Below are 22,635 nucleotides of genomic sequence, written 5' to 3'. Positions count from 1 at the left end.
ATCTACCTGCGCCACAGCATAATAAACTGGACCCTGCGCGTCAAGCACAGAACAACACTTAAAAGTTGAAATAAAAGAAGAAGAAGAATGTCTTGACAGCAGACGTGAATAAAGGTTATGTTGAGTGTGACATAAATATAACCTCAAAAATACAAAAAATAAAATGGAAAATATGAAAGATTTTAAATTAATAAAACAAGGAGCTGAAGCCAGAATATATAAGGGATCGTATTTGGGAAAAGTAACAATTGCAAAGGAAAGGTTTACTAAAACTTATCGTATTCCTACTTTGGACACAGACCTAACTAAAAAACGAATAATAGCGGAATCTAGGGCCTTAGTTAGATGTAAAGCAGCAGGTCTACGAACTCCTGTAATTTATCTGGTAGATTTTAAGCGCAAAACTATATTTATGGAATTTATCGAACACAGCCAAACTGTCAAAGACTTCATAGAAGAGCATTCTGACAGAATAGAGGAACTATCTGAGTTTTTCTTTCGAATAGGTAAACTTCTTGGTACTTTACACTCAAATAACATAATTCACGGAGATCTTACCTCCTCCAATATTCTAGTAGTTAACAAGCATGGAAAAGACGACTTTAAGAACATTGATGACTTAGATTTAATGCCCATAGACTTTGGTTTGTCGTTCATAGATTCCAAAACCGAAGACAAAGGTGTTGATTTGTACGTTTTAGAAAGGGCTCTTTTAAGCACTCACAGTGTAGCAGAGCAATTATTTCCAAAGATTTTGGAAGGATATAAAGAAGAGTTTAAAAATGGAAGCCAAAAAGTTCTTTTGAAGTTCGAAGATGTGAGAGCAAGGGGTAGAAAAAGAACAATGGTGGGGTAATAGAAATAATAAAGCTTTGTATTATAGGTTACGACAAATATACATTTTTACAACACATATCATTTGTGTACTTCCTTATATTAGTGTTAGTCTTGATGGTCAATATGAGTAGGTTTAACAAACCCTCATTATGGTCCATAAAGAGTGATAGGATGAACCAGAGAAAAATGATTGATAGATTTCTTCTTTTTGTGTAGATATGACTGATTTCCAAGGGCCAGGATAGCTCAGGTGGTAGGATGTCTGACATCCACGCAGGTAGACCGGGGTTCGAGTCCCAGCGCTGGCGAGAACATTTAGACATTTTTAAAATGTCTATAGGCCCCAGGTTGACTCAGCCTGAATAAAAATGAGTACCTTTTGGATAAAACCAGAGGTAATAATAGGCGGTTGATGCGTAGCACTGCCCTGTTACCTTCCTTGTATTGTTAATTCTGGCTTTCATTTAATTCTTGCTATTTTTATTTGTCTGTATTAGACAAACTGTGGCTCTATTTGATCTATTCACCTAATCTTCCACTTGTTTCGAGCTTTCAGTAGCTACTTTCAGTTAATTTTTCTAGCAGTTATATTAAATTGGTGCAGCATATGTTGTAAATCATCCTCACTTTGAAAAATTAGTATTGCATCATCTATATAGTATTATTTTAAGTTGTTTTTCTTTACTTTTTTTTTTATTTTTGTTCATGATCAGTTTGAGCAATAGAGGACTCAGGGAAGCCCCCTGTCTCATACCATTGCCAGCTTCAATTGACTCAGTTCTTCTTCCAATGCCCTACATCTATATAAATAAAAATGAATGTATGTTCCTTATAGACTGGCAAACTATGCATTTGATCGTATGATGACCTTAATCAAAGTTGTTGTACATGAACCCAGGATGGTTTCTGAGTTGGTACGACCAATCTAAGTAAAAAGGGGGCTTCCCCCCCCCCCATAATTATTTTTTATTTTTTTGGACAAACTGTTCTTTTTTAATTTTATATGATGTAGAATCAAAAGATACATACAATCCTAAATTTTCACTTTTCTATCACCAACCGTTATTTTTTAATAGCCATCTAAATATTACCTCTTCAATATAAATAAAAATGAATGTTTGTATGTATGTATGTTCCTTATAGACTCGCAAACTATGCATTTGATCGTATGATGACCTTAATCAAAGTTGTTGTACATGAACCCGGAATGGTTTTTGAGTTGGTACGACCAATCTAAGTAAAAAGGGGGCTTGCCCCCCCATAATTATTTTTTATTTTTTTGGACAAACTGTTCTTTGTTAATTTTATATTATGTAGAATCAAAAGATACATACAATCCTAAATTTGCACTTTTCTATCACCAACCGTTATTTTTTAATAGCCAACTAAATATTACCTCTTCTATATAAATAAAAATGAATTTTGTATGTATGTATGTATGTATGTATGTTCCTTATAGATTCGCAAACTATGCATTTGATCGTATGATGATCTTAATTAAAGTCATGAACCTAGATGCCAACTCCGTGAGTATTAAGAATCGGCGAAATTAATGAATTCAATGGAGGGTATGATATTGTAAAATTTGTGAGAAGTGAAAGACTGTTATGGCTGGTATATGTCTAGAGACAAGAAGATACAAAAACAATAACGAAAATATTACAATAGATGTCGACATGAAAACGAAATAAATGAAGGCCTAGAACCATATGGTTGTTTGACGTTGAAGACGACCTGAAAACTATGAATGTACGACAATGGACAAGGACATAACTATACAGGCAGAGACCAATCCAGGTTTATGGTGTCAAAGGAACAAGAATAATTAAAAAATACATACACCACTGAATTTTTGCCCTTTTATGACCTACTCTTATTTGTTAGTAGCCAGATTAGTAACTTAATAATTTCTAACCGAGTTCGATAACTGACCAGTAATAATTATCAGTTGAAAGACCAGTCATCCCACCAGGCGTCTAACGGTGTCACTTTTTACTCAGTAAACAGCAATCTAGTTGTTTATGTATCGAAAGTAGCAGTGGCGATTAACTGGTAGTTTACTTTCTCAATGTAACTCTCAAGTAAATTTATTATTAATTTGCTGGGCCACAATCACCAAGGAGAAATACAAAGAAGAGGATGTCTTTGTCCCGCGTATTCCGATAATTCCAACAGATTTGCCATTTGATTTCAGATATCTACAATGTGCCGTGCCCTTGGCTTTTACCATGACGATAAACAAAGCGCAATTTTTTGGAACTAAAAAGCATGTGAACTTTAGTAAATTTTATATATTTCTAAGGTGGTACGAAGTTCGCCGGGTCAGCTAGTCCTAAATAAAATAATATCAAAGTAAGGCATCAAAATATTTATTCCATATCTCCTTCCATACAACTCTCTCCTACAATAGGTTTAGGCCTAGTCTTAAATATAATCTTATTTCTAATGATTGCCTTCACAACGAAGCAAGTTTTTCCATCCTTCTCCTGTTTTTCCATTAAGGCGAAAGGTTTTTCCATCTTAGCAACTTTTCCATACAGCAAATGATGTCCAATGATCAGCAAGGGAATTCCAGACTTTGTATAATGTAAGTCTCCTATGAATTGGTCCTCAAAGCTTGAATCTGAGTGAGATTTTAAATCACCCTGGAGTTCTATGATAGCACATTCGTCCGTTTGGTCTGATTTTGAACTGAAAAAGGGAATTTAAATTCATTATATTGCAAAAAACAAGACAATAGAAGATTTTATATTGGTGTGAACAGAGAAAATTGTGCAGGCGACTTAGTTTCTTTAATTCTTGACATCTAGGAGTATAGTTGATACTGAAGTGCGTACGAACATTTTTGAGACTTCATAGTTTGGTCCTTTGAGCTGAATATAAGCCAACAGCCTATGGATATGTTAAATGTTGCTATTTTGTCTGTGTAGACTTCATTTGTCTTCTTGTTTGTGCTTCTGTCACATGCTTATTTTTAAGTGTTAAGCCGTGTTATGCAAGAAGAAAAAAACCAAGTAATATCAAGTGTTTTTTTTTAGTATCTTTTAGCCAATAGACGTTAGCAAATGTTATATCTATTGTGTGTTAAATGTATTAACCAGAGAACCTTTCACACTGATTGTTGCTCTTCTTTTAATGCTCTTTTCAATATTATTAATAGTATCAGGCCCCAGAAAGATTGTACAATTATTGAAACTGGAAATTCAACAACAAGGTTATAGAACATTTTTGATATATGTACTTACAATTCAATGAAATTGGTTAAAATGGCAACTTCAATAACAAACTCATAACAAAAACAACACTTTTATTAAATTCTTCCTGTACAAATACCTAATATCTAAATTTCTTGAAGAGTGGATGCTTATTGAGCATACCACCACCTTTTTTGTACTCGTAGTACACAGCATCGTCTGCTCCTGACATGGAACCCATATTTCCAGCCTTTCTTACGGTACCACCCGCCTTAGAACCACCTTCGCCTGGAATGCGCTCATCTTCACAGTCAATATCACTTGCTGCTAATACCTAAAAAGTAAAAAATAAAGTAATTAAGTAGTTTAGAATGTGTAAGGGATTCTGGTATCACCCCATACATTGTCTTCCATGCAATATTTCCCTGGAAAAGTGGGTTTAACATTCTAGATGGTCTATTTTGGGAAAAAAGATGGCGTAAACACAGATAAATGTGGGAGTTCGGACTACATGAAGACATAAGTGGATAAAGGTCATATGTCACAAAATAACGTTTTTGAGTACCTAATAATAGACCAGGACGCATCTGTAAAAATATTAGTACATTTGGACGTTGAGAGGTGACTCAAATTTTTTTGCAGAAATGTCTTGAAAATAAATCAAATAATAATATTTGAGTTATCCTCCCTCTCAAAAAGGTCCGGAACATTGTTTAAATAATGAAAATGTCAAAAAATTAAGGAAAAATTAGATTTTTTTCTTCGTTTTTTTGATTATAACTTTAAAAGTATTCATTTCCGAAAAAAGTTGTACTGACATAAAAGTTGCGTAATTAAATTTCCTACAATATAGAATTGGTTACAAATTTTAAAAATAGTCACTTTTGTTTCAAAATAGCAATAATTGCGAAAAAGCCATACAAAAACAAGTATTCGCATTTTACGTTTTTCAACCATTTATGCTACACTTAGGACCTTCATATTTCACCCAGAAAAATTTTATGATACAGTTAAACAATACTATAAATTTGATTAACATCGGTTCAATAAATTTTGCAAAATAAATTTTGCAATCCAGCTTTCGTAAAAAAAAATCCTTTTTTTTTAAATGTTACAGGACTGAAAATAAAGCAGATAGCAAGTTGAAATTTTTTTTACGTATAGAAGTCTACTGTACCTTTCATTTGCAATCTTGCAAAATTAAAATCGATTAACACCACGGCGTCAGGAAATTTTTTAAATAAACATTAATTATTGGTGCTACGCGCAGGACAGCGGATAGTTTGCTCTGATTGGGCATTCCAATGACCTTTGATAATGATTGATACATTTTAATTTTTATTAAATTTCGATATAAATAAATAAATTTGTTTATTGCAAAATAAAAACACATACTCTATCGTTTGAAATAGCAAACTCCTCTATACTTTTATTAGTAAAAACTTTCTTTGTTCACATATTTTAACTTAAAAAGAAAGAATGTGTGTGTACTTTGTACGCACGTAAGAAGTTATACTTCTATTATATGATTATATGATTATATGATTATAAACGAAATTAATATACTTTTTATTTATATTTTATTTAAATATTAAATTAATTTATACTTAATACTTCTCAAACATTTTTATTAAAACAGTGCCAAAAATTAAAATAATAAAAAAATAAAACACACACAAACACATTAAAAATGCCACAAATGATTTCTGAACATTAATTGTCGGAAAAATTTTTAACTAAATACGTATTTTCTGAAAATAAAATTATATAATAAATATACTTACAATCATAAAATGTATAAAAAAAATAAAAAAATAAAAGTTTCTATTGGGATTCGAACCAACTTACCACGCGGCTGGTATTTGCGTTGTATTGGGATTCACCCGCATTAAAACTGCACCACAGAGGCAGCTTGTCATTATGTGCGAAGATCGTCTAACTAAACAGATTAACCTTTTGACATTTTTAACTTATGTAAATCAAATTATTTTGATTTTGAATTGAAATGATTAAGAATTGAAAAAATACAACAAAACATAGGGTAAGAAGACAATATATTAGGTGAATATTGATATAAATTTTGATGGTAATCAAATTATGTAAAAAAAAGTATTACATACTACTTATGTATTTTGGTAGGTTCAAGGTAGGTATCGGAGCCCGTATAACGACTAATAAATTTCGCAATCACTTGCGTCGTGCAAAGTGGCTATGCTCAAATATCATAACAAAATTTGATCAACTATTTATAAAACACTTACCAGTGAAAGATTCTTTAGCTTTGAATAAGCGAGATCTGCGGCACTCATACTAGGCACAGTTTGATGAGCTTTCACATTGGCATGCAACAATCATCTCTTCTATGTAAATAAGTCCAAAAATATAATATGAAAACTATTTAAAAAGGCAGTATAACCATTAACTAACTTTTTGTTTGTTGTTTCTCTTCCTACAAATTTTAAAACGCAACAAGCATACATTATAACCAAACACAGTCCCACAGCTGTGCCACAGCTGCCATATTGGATAATTTTTGTCATGTCATTTGAACATCCAATCAGAACAAAGTTATAATGCGCATGCGCCCGGTCGCTAGGTTTTCCCATATAAAATTTCACCGTCATTACGCCCGTAAAGAAGTATAACTTCAAAAATAAAAGTTTATTATTTTTAAACATATGCAATTGTTTAAACAATATTTCACAAACAATAATAAAATTAGTTTAATTTTTGTGGAATTAAAATATTAAAATACAACAAAATATTGAGTAAGAAAATAATATATTAGATAAAGATTGGAAGAAATTTTGGTGGAAATCAACTTGTGTGAATCGAACACCGCTGTCCTGCGCGTAGCACCAAAAATTATTGTTTATTTAAAAAAATTCCAAATTGCAAATGAAAGGTACGGTACACTTCTATAAGCAAAAAAAAATTCAACTTGCTATCTGCTTTATTTTCAGTCCTGTTTTTGAAAAAATGAATTTTTTTTGCGAAAGCTGGATTGCAACATTTATTTTGCAAAATCTATTACACCGATCTTAATTAAATTTACAGTATTGTTTTACTGTATCATACAGTTTTTCTGGGTGAAATATGAAGGTCCTATGTATAGCATAAATGGTTGAAAAACGTAAAATGCGAATACTTGTTTTTGTATGGTTTTTCCGCAATTATTGCTATTTTGCAACTAGGGTGACTATTTTTAAAATTTTTAACCCATTCTATATAGGGTGAGGCAGATAAAGGGCCTATTAGAAATATCTCGAGAACTAAACTAAAGAAAATTATGAAAATTGGAATATAGGTGTTTTGAGGTGTGAACTATTTAATGAAAATATTTTGGTCTCTTTGCTACTTCCGGTTATACCGGAAGTTGATTGTAACTTCGTTTTTTTAAATTGGACACTCGATATATTTTTACGTTTCTGGATTCTCCTCGATTTCTTAAAATATGAGGTTTTGTAATATTATACAGGGTAGACTAATAGATAATTACGTTTTTTTATTAATTTCGTAGCAAAATTCACACCCTTTAGAATTGTAGTAGTTTTACATCAAAATCCATTTATATGTTCAAATGATTTTTAATATGGTCTACTATTGTTACCAATTATTAGTATAGCTAAATTTTGAATTTTAGTATACAGGGTGGGTCGAAACTCGGAATGTGTATTTTCTGAGTTTTCTTAAATGGAACAGACTATATTTTAGTATTGTAATGAAATGGTATTTTATGGTACTTTTTAATTTCTTAAGCATTCCCTATACCCAACTGCTTTAATTTGTGCTTAATTGTTAATCGCACCAACAATCTTAACTACGTAGATATTTTGATAGCTCAACCATTATTGGCAATTTTAAGTATCAGTCTCGATTAGTATGTATCTATTTCCGAAAAATTATTTGTGATTGAATATTTTTACGGCCAACCTAATAAAATTTCAGGTATTTTGTGTTGCAATTAATGTTTGGCTTGAATCACCAATAACTCACAAATTGAAGCAGTTAGGTATAGGGATTGCTTAAGAAATTAAAAAGTATCCTAAAATAACATTTCATAACAATACTAAAATACAGGATGTTCCATTTAAGAAAACTCAGAAAATACTCATTCTGAGTTTCGACCAACCCTGTATACAAAAAAGGAAAAATTTAACTATACCAATCATTCTTAACGTAGTAGACTATATTAAAAATCATTTGAACATAAACAGAGTTTATTATGTCAAACTACTACAATTCTACGGGGTGTGAATTTTGCTACGAAATTAATAAAAAAACGTATATATCTTTTAACCTACCCTGTATAATATTACAAAAACTTATATTTTAAGAAAGAAGAAATGAAGGAGAATCCAAAAATGTAAAAATATACAGGGTGTCTCATTTAAAAAAAAAACGAAGTTACAACCAACTTCCGGTATAACCGGAAGTAGCAAAGAGACCAAAATATTTTCATTAAATAGTTCACACCTCAAAACTACTGTATTCCGATTTTCATAATTTTCTTACCTTGAGTTCTCGAGATATTTCTAATAGGCCCTTTATCTGCATCACCCTGTATTGTAGGAAATTTAATTACGCAACTTTTATGTCAGTACAACTTTTCTCGGAAATGAATACTTTTAAAGTTATAATCAAAAAACGAAGAAAAAAATCGAATTTTTCCTTAATTTTTTGACATTTTGATTATTTAAACAATGTTCCGGACCTTTTTTGAGAGGGAGGATAACTCAAATATTATTATTTGATTTATTTTCAAGCAATTTCTGCAAAAAAATTTGAGTCACCTCTCAACGTCCATCTCAAAACAGATGCGCCCTGGACTATAAGTATTTTAGTGTCTTTTGTTCCCAGTTAATTATTTATTTTATAAATTTGCATTGCTACACTTTTTAAACAGGTATCTGAAGGTACTTTTTACACTTTAAATTGAATTTAAAAAAATTACCTTGAGCCAAATATTTCCAATTTTGTGGACATATTACCTTTATCCACATAGTAAAAATAATTAAAAAATGTTTTAAGTGGATAAAAGAGTTAAGTATCAAAAATGGGCAATTATTTAAAAAAAAAATTGCAATACAGGATGTAAAATTAATAAAAAGATATTTTTCAGTAGGTTCTTCTTTTCTTTTTGGGATTTTCTTTAGTTTCCTCTATCGCGATTTCATAAAACCATCTGTACTCTTCGGGAACAAATTTTATTTAGTTTCTTACATTTTCCAGTTTTTCAAAACTCCAGTTTTATTTTCCAGTCTTCTTGGTCTATATTCAGTTCGTCAGATGTGCTGTCCTTTTTTTTAAGATACTTGCTGAAATGGCATGTAGTCATTAAGGCATGTCCTATAGAGATAGAAGCCAGATTGGTTCATCCTTATCCATTTTACATTAAGAGGATCGGAACGTATTTTCGGCTGCAATGCTATTCAAATGGGGATTCATTTTTTTCAAATCCTGAGAAAACTAATAAGTATTTTGGAAAAATTTAAACGCAGAATGAAAGATTACGTTATTAGCGAGGGCCGAAAGTCCCTGAGAACTTCTACAATGTTTATTTTAATAAGTTACAGGGGTGAAAAAACTAAGAGAAAATTTAGTGTGATTTTTAAATTCAAATATATCATTCAAAATAAACTTTTTATTTATTCTAAGGGACTTTCGGCCCTCGGTAATAATTTAGTCTTTCATTCTGCGTTTAAATTTTTCAAAAATATTTATTGGTTTTTTCAGGATTTGAAAAAAATGAACACAATGCCGTGGTAATATTTTCCAAATCTGTCTTTGTCTTACAACGCACTCAACCGAATATAATATTGTCAGCATATATTGTCAGTCAGACACTGACAATCAGTGACAATTTTAAATATTTGACATTGCATCGGGAATATTTTGAGAAATTGATTAAATATTACTGATATATAGTGTATTTGATAAATAATTGATTTAAGACGTGAACTTAATAAAAAGTTATTTATTGTGTATTATTTGTGAAAGATCCAAGCAGAGAATACATCAGATATATCCTGTGATCCAAGTATTTTGTTGTTAGAGATGTTCAAAATTGTAAGCGTTCCAAAATAACAACATATTATTAAAAAATCACTTTAACACTTTTCCTCTTTTCTCGATTGATTATTAGTTTTTGTTGTACAAATAAATTATTACAATCACTGAAAACATAGTTACTGAAAAAATTATCACATTTATTAACTGAATTAATAATTTGCAATTATAAAAATAACAGTTATCCAAGAACATTCAAAAGCCATCTCTTTAAATTAATTATGACATTTTCAAGTAGAATGACATTCTAGTAATGTTTACATATCCACACCAGTGTGGATTTTACTACACGTAATTTGCCGTGTAAAGACAGAAAAAGTAGGGATACACGTAAAATATTTGCGAATTATGTACCCATAGCCTTAACACGAAAATTAACTTTTTCATTTGAACTGTTTTTTTGTTTTTTACATAAATAGAGGTTGCTCAGCAGATATTCAAAGTCGTATAAAAAATTCTCCATATTTACACATTTCACATGGATAAAGGTATTATGTCCAAACACGATTTTGGACATAATACCTTTATCCACTAGAATTTGAAAATGTGACATATTGCTTTAATACCGTCCTGTTGTTTTTATTTAGCTAAAAATAGGTAATTTGAAAAATTTAAAAGGTTAAACAGCATATTAGAAGAACAAAAACCTAATAAAACAATTTTCTCAAAAAATGTGACATATGACCTTTATCCACTTATGTCCTCACATGTTAAGCTTATTACTTGTAAAAGATTCATTACTATATAAAAGATATCCTAAAGAGTCTATAAACACGTGTAAACAAGTGAGAAAATTATTTCGGAACATAAAAAAATGCACCAGCATACTACGCTTACCTGTTGCAGTAGCTGCCCTTGCTCATCTCTAGTTTTATACATCATATCCGGCTCATCCTCTATACCGGCCAACTTCGTAATAACCTTGTAACTGTACCCCTGATTCACCAAAAACCTTTGCCTCTTTCTGGAATAGTTCATTTCCATGGTATCTTGTGACACCAACGTATAGAAAAAGGCGTTATACTCTTCTGCTACGGCTCCCTTTTTCGCTCTCAAAATTCTACCTAATCTCTGGGCTTCTTGTCTTCGGGAACCACCGTGGGAAGATATTTGGATTAAGACGTTGGCTTCTGGTAAATCGAAGGAAGTATCTGCTACTTTACTCACGAAAATCGTGTTCACCTAAAAAAATATGGTTATGTATATATTTTCTTGACCTTTTTACATTAGCTGTTACATTTCATGGAAATTAACCAAAATTTTTATTGAAAATGCATTAATTCTAAATTTTTATTGTATTTTTTTTCCAAGTTGAAATCAAAATGTCCAAATAAACGTATTTATAGTTAAAATGTTGTTCAATTCCAATTAAATACAGTAGGTAACAAGAGAAAATATTAACAAATAATGAGTATTCAAATGTGTAATATAGTTCCAGCTATTTCAAGAACGCTGTTTCAAGGAAAGTTTGCATGTGCCAGATGTTCACCGTGAGACCTTGTGTGAGTGTGAGTTGTTAAATTTTTGAGTGGTTTAACAGGTATCAAGATTAGGGAGAAAACAACTAAGATCAGGTTGCCCCTCCATGTCAAAAATGGAAGAAAGTCTTTAGTCCCCTAACCAAGTATAACATTCCAGCATTGGATCGTCCGTTTTACTTGCAGGATTTAGTGCCGTGCGACTTCCATCTATTTCTCAAGTAAAATCTATATTGAAAGGAACACTATGTGAGTATATTGAAGATATCACTAGTTCTGAAGAAGTTGACACAAGAATATTTCAGTCTAATAGGGACATAAATGGGGGTTTATATTAAAGTCAAAAGCTTAAAAATAACACGAGTCTCATTATTTGGTTGTACACTGATACATGAGCCTGAGTTTCTCTATGATAAAAATTGAATCAAGAATTGACCATACTTTACCTTGGGATTAAACTTGAAGTTCTGCAAAATCTGGATTCTTTCTCCTTGCGATGTAGGACCATAAATGTACGGTTTGTTCATTTTTATTGCATAATGCTTCAAGGCGAACACATTGTCGGAAAATACAATAGTTTTGTCGCCTCTTCTTTCGTGATATCTGATTAAATACTGAGTGGCTCTGAATTTATTTGGATTCATAACGTACAACAACAGTCGTTTACTTGTTTTGCACACAAGATATTCCCGATAAAATTCCGGTGTCATGGGACACCAGACTTCTGCGCATTGGACTCTAGCAATATAACCTACAAAATTAACAAGCTGAAAATGCGAGCATTATCATAACGAAAACTTTGTTTATTTACATATTTTAATTCATAATATGGAAAATTGCTATTATGAAAAGTTGTTTAGAATTAATAATTATGTTTTAATGTGCAATTATATCATTCTAATTTAAATGTTATGAACTATAAAGGTACTTTACTTTTGATCGAAATTCACATTTTTGATATACCTCGTTTAAAATTAATAAAATTTTATATAATATGATGGTTGCATCATAAATCTTAGAACATGAAGAGCTTTTTATGAAGAATAACTTTTCTTCGTCAAATTAAAAATAAGAGTTATAAATGAAAATGTTGTTGGTATCCATAATTTGAGAAAAATCTTCAAATATTTTTTTCCATTAGAAGGATGTAATTGCACATATCAGACCATAATTTTTTATTCCAAACAATATTTTTTCATATAGTCGGTTCGCTAAACTCAGGCACAACTGGCTAGTGATTTTAGTCAATAATTTTACCAATTTGGCAAAAAAATAATTACTAAATAGTTAATAAGTAATAAATAATTAGTAATTTTGCCAATTTTGGCAAAATTCGCAAAAAACAAAAAAATTACCTACTAAAATCACTAGCCAGTTGTGTTGAGTTTAGCGAACTGACTATAATAGCAATTTTCATTTCATAACAAATGGAACAGTCCATTTATCATTAAAGGAGAGGCCGTATACTCATATAAACCTTTTTAAAGCTGTTAATAAAAATAAATTATTGCTTTTAAAATATACTCAAATTGTATTTTTGAACATCTTATTTATTTTATATAAAAATTAAATTCACTATCAAATGTCATTGATATTTTATTAATACTTAATTTAAAATTTAGTTTGACATTTACGAAAAGTCAAACTCAAATATAAATAACCTATGCTTTGCTTAACAAATCGAGATTAAAAAACTAGCCTACTTATTAGCAACGATTTCAGTGCCGTTTAGTGTGTCAGCAGAAAATAAATGGATTGTGACGTCACATTTTAGACTTTTACGTCGATTATCTTGAAGACGGTTAGAGATATCGAAATGCCGTTTTCAGATTTGGATTCAGAAGAAAAAAACTACACAGCAATCCATCGATAAATCTGATCTGAGTATTGTAGGAGCAGCAACGCAATAACACACAGACTTTGCGAATTTATAAATGAAAAGTTTTCGTTGAAAATAAATATTTTAGAAAATAAATATATTAAATAAAAATAAATTCTAGGGATTATCTAGTTAAGGCAAAAATGCAACAGATCCAGAAAAACTGAAAATTGATTCAGATGTACCTTCAAAGTTACGTTAAGAAAAATTTTAAACTAAAATTTTCTACTTTTGGTTGAAAGATACTAAAAAAAATTTCAACCTTGTTCAGTTTTTAAAAAACTTGATTCTATAATTCTTTCTAAAAATATTACACTCTCCTTACCTCTCTTTTGCAACTCCAACCAATTCGCCTCATACAATTTTGGCCCGATCAAGAAATTCAGATCAGCAATCTTATCATCTTCTCTCAGCAAAGTGGCTGTTAGTCCCAATTTGCAATGACTTTGCACTATCGTCAACACTCTTCTGAACATCTTGGCAGGTATTGTGTGGACTTCATCCAAGAGCATTATTCCCCACTCTTGTTCCTGCAACCATTTCATTGTTTGCTCGGCTTCCCATGATCTACGCTGCGTGTGGGTGATCATAGAATATGTTGTGACGAGAATAGCACAGCCCTGAGGAAAATAGAAGAAGAATATTGTAAAATAAGTACATTCACACATTTATAAGATTATGTTGAACCAAAAAGAAGAAAATTAGTTACGCAATCAGACAAACTTCAAGAATAAATATAGGCTTACCATTGGTTTGTCTTTGGCTTCAGAAGTAAATCGGCATATCATACTATCATCAGCTGTGGACCACATCTTAAATTGTTGCTTCCATTGTTCGACAGATACCCCAGAATTACACAGCACCAAGGCTCTTTTTCTGACTGTACAACAGGCAGTCACTCCTACCAAGGATTTTCCAGCTCCACAAGGTAAAACTATCACACCAGATCTTGCTCTTCCATTTCCAAACATTTTTCTTAGAGACTTTTCCTGATAAGGTCTCAAGACAGCTGAAGGACGCAGATCAACATTTATGTCTGGGTTTATGGTGTCATTCCTAACAGTATAACATAAAAGAAAAATATTTTTAATTTTTTAGTAAAGTTTTTACCAGAATAAGAAAACTTTTCTCTTCATCGGGTCTCCCCAGATGGGAGGATGATGAATGAGATAGATCGTGTTAAGATTGAAAGTAAATACATGAATATCATTTAAAAGGTAAGAAATATAAAGAGCTGAAATGGATTCGGACCATTACCTTGTTAAAGTCACAACATGTGGGAGGAAGCAGGAAGAAAAAGTAAGGACGAAAACAAATAATAAAATGAGGAAAAAGTACAATATTGAAACATTTAAGGAAGAAGTTCAAAATAAATACAGGGTGAGTCATGAGGAACTGTACATACTCCTACCTCGTATAGAGGCTCCTATGGGGAATAACAAATGACCATTAAAAAGGGTCTGCTCCCCTTGTTTAATAATATACAGGACGAGTTTCGCATTTTGACAGAAATTTATATTCGTCATAATTTTTGAACGGTCAGATCGATGTGTCTCTTATTTTGGTCAATCGTTACACTATTACCACCTAATCAACTGATTTATTCAAACTAGAAAAAAAATCAGGTCCGGCTTTAAAAAATTAGTTCGTTTGGGTCTTAGAAAAAATTTCACCCTGTATAAGCTTTTTGAAAACTCTAATATGAATTTTACAAATTAGACAAATAGGCAATTAAAATGGCATATTTATTTTTTCCCCACACGATTACTTAATTTTTTATAAAAAAATCAAATTTGACTATGAATTAAAAGTTTGGTAAAGTAAACCATAGATTTAAAAAAATTAACTTTTATTACAAAAATTAATTTTTTTTAACAAATATTTGATTTATGTTTAAATTAGCTTTAAAAAATTAGTTCGTTTGGGTCTTAGAAAAAATTTCACCCTGTATACGCTTTTTGAAAACTCTAATATGAATTTTACAAATTAGACAAATAGGCAATTAAAATGGCTTATTTATTTTTTCCCCACACGATTACTTAATTTTTTATTAAAAAATCAAATTTGTCAAAATCGGAATTATAACCTAAAAATAAAAAAAATTTTAATCACGGTTTAACGCTACAACTCTGTTCCATTTTAATATTCTTTTTTCTGAAATTTTTACAGCACATATCTCTTACTATTGTGAAGACTATGAAAATTGTTGTAGACTTTCAGTCTTCTTCTCTTAAAAGTTCTGAATTTTTAAAAATAAAAGGTGCAGATTCGTGAATTGCAAAGTTAAATCGCAAAAATTAAAAATTTATCTATTTGATCACGTCAATGTTAAACTATAGAGTGCAAAGAGAAGTGTTATGGGGAGTTTTAGATCTAGACGTGTTATAGAAAAAAAAATGGTGAAACTTTTAATTTTAAGAAAAACGTTGTTTATTTTTTATTATTTTTATGGTAAAATTGCGATTTTGACAAATTTGATTTTTTAATAAAAAATTAAGTAATCGTGTGGGGAAAAAAATAAATATGCCATTTTAATTGCCTATTTATCTAATTTGTGAAATTCATATTAGAGTTTTCAAAAAGCGTACACAGGGTGAAATTTTTTCTAAGACCCAAACGAACTAACTTTTTAAAGCCGGACCTTTTTTTTCTAGTTTGTATAAATCAGTTGATTGGATGGTAACATAAATTAAATATTTGTTTAAAAAATAAATTTTTGTAATAAAAGTTATTTTTTTTTAAATCTATGGTTCACTTTACCAAATTTTTAATTCATAGTCAAATTTGATTTTTTCATAAAAAATTAAGTAATCGTGTGGGGAAAAAAATAAATATGTCATTTTAATTGCCTATTTGTCTAATTTGTAAAATTCATATTAGAGTTTTCAAAAAGCGTATACAGGGTGAAATTTTTTCTAAGACCGAAACGAACTAATTTTTTAAAGCCGGACCTGATTTTTTTCTAGTTTGAATAAATCAGTTGATTAGGTGGTAGTAGTGTAACGATTGACCAAAATAAGAGACACATCGATCTGACAATTCAAAAATTATGACGAATATAAATTTCTGTCAAAATGCGAAACTCGCCCTGTATATTATTAAACAATGGGAGCAGACACTTTTTAATGGTCATTTGTTATTCCCCATAGGGACCTCTATACGAGGTAGGAGTATGTACAGTTCCTCATGACATGACTCACCCTGTATGAAAGAAATAAATAAAATTCTTGATGGATTCGACCTTTACTTGATGGAATTTCATTTTATGTAGCAATAAAACACTGAAAACGTTTCCACAAAACTTCCACAAAATTTATTATAACTATGTGACTACAGCTGTTTTGGCAGAGTGCCTTTCTCTAGTGATTTAGTGGTTCCTCTACCAAAAATTTACAAACCGAGCAAACCTAGGAACAAATTAAATCTGACATAGAAGAAGCTAGCAAGAAAATAGTTAAGGGCGACTTCAAAGGAAGTATAAACAAAGATTGGTTTGACGAAGTGTGTCAGGCAAAGGAAAAGAAGAAGACTAGACAACAATTATTAACAGATAATAAAGATTGTAAAAAACAAAAATATAGAAAAATTCGAGGAAAACTGAAAGATCTGTGTAGAAAGGAAAAGAGAGATACCATAATAAGTTGCAATTAAAAGAGAAGAGAAGTTAAAAATCAAAGAGGTGAGAAAATATTACCAACGTCACTGTAGTTATATGAAAGGCAAAGACGATCATTCAATGTCGAGCATTGAATGTCAATCAATAAATCATTGATTTTATCCACACTCAAGCTTTGTAAATTTTTGTACAGATATATATCTGTGGAGTACAAATTATACAAAACTAACCTGAAATCATACTCTGCTAGCAGTGGATATTCCAGTTCTATACACCTCTTTTGAATGATTTCAATTTTTTCTTGATTGACCTCGAAAGACACAGTCTCTAAGGAAGCATCTTCCTCATCTTCCCCTTCATCTATTTTCTCATAAAAACTAGTTATATCATCAGGCACTACAGCTCCATCTGCATTACCACTAGGTTCTCCCGAGGTGCCTGGTTTAGCCCCAAAGGTAGGCACTTTTTTCTTGTCTTGAGTCTAAAATGAATAGGTATGCTTTAATTTAAGAATTTTTTGACAATCTAGAAAGTATAAAATTTATAACAAAATTTCGCCACAAAATCGTCTATATATAAACTAAAATTCTTGTAGGAATTATTTTATGAACCTAATAGCCACAAATACTAAGATAGACTTGCATCTTCTTCTTCGTGCACCTCATTGTTTAAGAACATTGGCAATCATTACAGCCCGTTTCACTCTGTCTGCAGTGGTTCTGGGCCTCAATTTTGGACCCTTCGCTTCGTTATCGAATGTATTCGTTTCGTATCTGTTTAGTATATGAAGCGAATACGTTCGATAATGAAGCGAAGGGTCAAAAATCGAATCCCTGAAGAGTTATATTGTTGTTTTTCTACTTCACTGCTTTACATTTTTCAACCAGGATGTATGTTGTCTACCTGATGCTCTTTTTCCTTTCTTTCTCTTGTATAACTAAATTTATCATCCTATTAGAGCTAAAACTCACTAAGTGCACTTTTTTGAGATTTTGACATTTTCATCAATTTGAACTCAGTACGGTACTGCCCAGCTCTGGAGAAGTCACCTGGGGCTATAACCCTTCTAATTGCTGAGGTAATTTATGGTACAATTCACTAAGTGCATTATTGTGAATTTCGGTTTCAGGGAAAACTCATTAAAACATATTATTGCACTTAGTGAATTTTTCCTTCCAATATGGAGTGCAATATTGTGAATTTTGGTTTCAGGGTAAAACTCATTATAACTTATTATTGCACTTTATGAATTTTTCCTCACAATCAGGAAAGCTGAATCGGTACTTAGTGATCTTTCAAAAAACTACATTAGATAACATAATCTATTTTGTGATTAAGCAGGCGACTTGTGTGTTACATTGTATTGTTGAAACTGTACAAACTGTACATTATATTTGTGTGCATTATCTGTTCGGCGATTGATAAAAGAAATATGAGATTAAATTTCTTTGTAACCATGCTAGCTTACATAAAGGGTAACATAATCTATTTTGCAATTGAGCAGGCGACTTTTGTGGCTGTCATAAATGCCGAAAGAATTGCATTTATTTTCGAAGAACGAAACTTGTTAATTTTTTAAATAATAGACTGTTATTTTTGATAGTTCGTTTGTTGTAAGTCAGCGAGATTTTATGGAGACAAATTCATTAACTTCTCAATATCCAATAATTATGTTCAAGGAAAAACTCATCAAGTACAAAGTGTAGTTAGCGAGTTTTACCTCAAATTGGATATCAATATCCAATAATTGTGTTCATGGAAAAACTCATTAAGTACAAAAATTGATCTAATACGGATTGTATCATAGTTCCTGTGATGAAATATGGCTTAAAATATCTGTTTTTATTTATTCTTTAAAGTTGCATTAAAAAAATTCCAATATTCAAATCAGGTGAATTGAAAAAACAATTTGTACCTTTAAATTGATTTTTCTCCACTTTCTGAAAAGTGTAGTTAGTGAATTTTACCTCTAATAGGACGTTATATTTCCTCCTTTCCAATATCAATGTATCCATTCTTTGCTTTTATGAAATGTATCAGCCCTGAGTTGTTGTTTTGCGACGTTCCTCAGGAAATTCTCTCTCTACTTTTTTTGTAGCGATAAGTTGTCCTTGTCTTTCTATTTGTTGTTCTGAAGCTATTTTCTTGTGGCATTTTTATAATCAACTATTTCCAATGGGAAATAAGCCACAATTTTACCAAAAAAATGATTTTATTAACATTTCGACGCCCAAGTCAGGTGTCATTGTCAAAATACAAAATAATACTAGATTAAATAAAAATGTTGTTGCTTAGCAAAAAATTCTTCTATGTGTGTGTGTGTGTTTAGATTTATGACCTTAGTTTGAACCAATTGGCCAAAAATTCTTCTAATAATTTATTTAATCTGACTCATTTATATCAGCAATTCAGGCATGTATTATACATTTTAAAGTATTTGGTTGTCTTTTTAAAGACAGATCACATGCTATGATTTTTTGTGGCGGATATTCTTGAGTTAAGATTGATTTCATGTAATCGAATGAACCATCTTTTAGTAAAGTCATCCCAGGAACTCAACTCATCAATATTGGCAACATCATTTTAAAGTCTTCTACTTTAAAATGTATAATACATGCCTGAATTGCTGATATAAATGAGTCAGATTAAATAAATTATTAGAAGAATTTTTTGCTAAGCAACAACATTTTTGTTTAATCTAGTATTATTTTGTATTTTGACAACGACACCCGACTTGGGCGTCGAAACGTTAATAAAATCATTTTTGGGTAAAATTGTGGCTTATTTCCCATTGAAAATAGTTGATTACTTGTCTTTCTACTTTCGATACTTCCTTGTGTATTCGTTGTTTGATCAGTTGGCAGAGATTAGCTTCTTTTAGTCTTCTTAGATTAATTCTAGGTGTTTTGGTGGCTATTTTTATTTCCTTTAGTTTACATAGACTTGCATAGTAGTTTAAAAAAAGAATATTCAAGTGTGGAGTACTGTAAATACGTTTGTTTGTCAACAAAATTGCAAATAAGAGAAATAAAATGACAAAAACACAAAAGAAAAGAAAATATTGAAAAATTTGGGAAACAAACGAATTCAAATATATACTGGAATGAACAAACACAAAAAATTCTTAAATCAACTCATACCCAAAACAATATAAACAAAATGCAAATCGAAAATTCACTTACCTGTTTGATAAATTCTTCACTTTCATTTTCCAAATTTCTTCTTAACCTGCATTCTTGAATAACTGGATCTTTCAACAACTTTTGTAAAATTTCAGGAAAAGGGCTCTCAACGAAGTACTTGTTATGCTTTAAAACCAACTTCACTTTACCATAAGATAACGTACACAACTTGATGAACTCTATAATACCCTCAGGAACACTAGTTTTGCTCAGTCTTTTCAGATATTCGATAATATCGTTGGTTTGTAGACCCACACTTACAGCAGCGTATAACGAATATGCTGTTAGTTTATATTCGTGTATACATTCTGGACGACAGACAGGTTCAGAAATGGCGATTAGAAAGTCGTGTGCGTGTTTATACACAGGAGAGAAAGATTCTAAAAAGATGTGACCATTCGGTGCTATCCACAAAGGCCTGGACATGTTATCAGGTTTCAGTATCATCTCAGAGCGGTAATCTTTGGCTCCAAATTCATCTTCTTGTACCGCTTGGTCATTCTTTTCGGCATCTCTAGCTGCAGCTCCCGGCACATCAGCTTCAACTACGTCTGTATCATTGGTGTCATCTTCTTCGTAGTTCCATTCTTCATTGTCTTCCTTTTTATTACGTTTTTTCTGTGATTTACTGTCGGATTTATATGGATTTGAGCGCTTTGGTGGACCCATTGTAACCGTTTAAAATAAACTGAGGCTAAAGTCAACACTGCACACACCAAATTAGAAAAGTATATGTTTATAAAAGACTATCTGTTTAAAAACTACTTACGCTTTAATCAAAACAGGCATTATAGTGCAGATATATCTAATCTAAATAAAAACACTTAAAACTTTCATAATCACAACCCAATCGTGCACACCAAATAAATGAGAACAAATATGAGAAATAAATTATTTGACATTTGCTAATTTTACCGGTGTTAAGTTAGCAATACTGCAATACATGTTTTACTTCAAGACATAGGCGGAGGCAGTGGCGTAGCTAGGGTGGGGCGGAGGGGGCGGTCCGCCCCGGGTGTCACCCTTTCGGGGGTGACACCCGAGAGGCACGATCACAAAACAATGAATCGTTAATTTGTAACTACTCACTTTACAATCAAAATACAATTCGAACTTATTTTGTGAACACCCGAAATCGAGAAAAGTTTAGGTCAAAGTGGATTTGAACCGTTAAAAGGAAAAAGAAGTTGATCTAAGTATTTACCTAACGAAATTCTCAAGAAGCTTGAAATAATTATTTATGGTTTAGATAATATGAAGTGCCGTTCACAGGAATACGATAATGCAGCTCTTATCAGCGGCGCCGGCGTACATGGAGGAATACAAGCTATTATTACAGCAACAAATAAAAAGGCCATTTCCTTTGGATGTATTGATCATTTAATTAATTTATGTAGCCAGCACTCTTTTTCACAAAAATAGATTTTTCGGAAGTGTAGAGGCGATTTTTAATTTTTTTTTCTGCTTCCACTAGCTGCTGGGAAGCGCTTATTAAACACAACAAAGCATCTGTTAAACGACCTTCCCCAACGAGTTGGAGTGCTCACTATGCTGCAGTTCTAGTATTGGCAACACATTTTGATATTATTGTTGCTGCAATTGAGGAATTATGTCATCAACTAGAAAATTTAGATACCAGAGGTGCTGCACATAACCTTATGCCCGCTGTGTGTAATTTCATATTTGTTTGTTATCTTTTCTTTTGGAACGATGTACTAAGAGAAATACATTTTTGTCTGATTGAATTGCACAGTAAAGGTATAACCGTTGATCAATCAGCGACCAAATTATATTGAATATTGAGGGGTCTTTATATTGAAGAACAACGTAGTCATAAATATTATTGATGAAGCAATAGATTTTTCCACGAAAAAATATGAGGACGTCATTCCCACCGAAAAACGAATTCGACGTCAAAACCGAACGCATGGTGAGTTAGCTTTAGCTACCGATACAGGACTCACACTTCGAGTCGAACTTCAAAAGGATATGTTGGAATAGTCTGAACTATTCAATGTTGAACTCGAAACCAGATCAATGTCCATTCATGATGCGGCTTCATTGTTCGAGATTGTGCAGACACGCACTTTGCTTTTTACGAACCGTGAACAGTTGAAATTAGCTGTTTCAACATTTTGTGACTTTTACCATGAAGATGTATCGGAAGCAGATCTCCTGATAGAAATACCAAGGCTCAGAAAATATTTATAAGTGGCCAATACTACAGCCTCTAATCTAAATTCTAAATGGTTACCTGTACACATTTTAAAATTCATTGTGGAATGAGTTTTCATGGAATCCCTCAACAACTTTAATGGTTGCATTAAAATTGTTTATAACAATTTGGGTATCGGTGGCTTCATGGGAGAGAAGTTTTAGT

General features: G+C 31.5%; 3 protein-coding genes across 3 annotated transcripts; 1 reads left to right on the top strand and 2 right to left on the bottom strand.

Moving 5' to 3' along the window:
* Window positions 1–91: 91 nt before the first annotated feature.
* LOC114333690 (EKC/KEOPS complex subunit TP53RK) lies at window positions 92–913 on the top strand. Its single transcript, XM_028283638.2, has one exon. It carries the CDS (start codon window positions 164–166, stop codon window positions 854–856), a length of 693 nt encoding a protein of 230 aa, XP_028139439.1. The 5' UTR covers window positions 92–163; the 3' UTR covers window positions 857–913.
* Window positions 914–3,190: 2,277 nt separating this feature from the next.
* On the bottom strand, window positions 3,191–21,164 carry LOC114333710 (chromosome transmission fidelity protein 8 homolog). The gene is made up of 2 exons (XM_028283660.1): window positions 21,025–21,164; window positions 3,191–3,528 (listed from the first exon to the last, which is right to left on the bottom strand). The coding sequence occupies exons 1-2, from the start codon at window positions 21,042–21,044 to the stop codon at window positions 3,207–3,209; spliced, it is 342 nt and encodes a 113-aa protein (XP_028139461.1). The 5' UTR covers window positions 21,045–21,164; the 3' UTR covers window positions 3,191–3,206.
* Window positions 4,171–21,028, bottom strand: LOC114333700 (general transcription and DNA repair factor IIH helicase subunit XPB). Its single transcript, XM_028283648.2, has 7 exons — window positions 20,256–21,028; window positions 17,304–17,554; window positions 14,204–14,513; window positions 13,783–14,077; window positions 12,025–12,329; window positions 10,938–11,282; window positions 4,171–4,365 (listed from the first exon to the last, which is right to left on the bottom strand). The coding sequence occupies exons 1-7, from the start codon at window positions 20,922–20,924 to the stop codon at window positions 4,171–4,173; spliced, it is 2,370 nt and encodes a 789-aa protein (XP_028139449.1). The 5' UTR covers window positions 20,925–21,028.
* Window positions 21,165–22,635: the final 1,471 nt, after the last annotated feature.

This window comes from Diabrotica virgifera, chromosome 5 (assembly GCF_917563875.1).
Source record: "Diabrotica virgifera virgifera chromosome 5, PGI_DIABVI_V3a".
NCBI classification, from domain to species: domain Eukaryota; kingdom Metazoa; phylum Arthropoda; class Insecta; order Coleoptera; family Chrysomelidae; genus Diabrotica; species Diabrotica virgifera.
The sequence above is the reverse complement of the archived record's forward strand: the minus strand, read 5'-3'. Positions and strand labels throughout refer to the sequence as shown.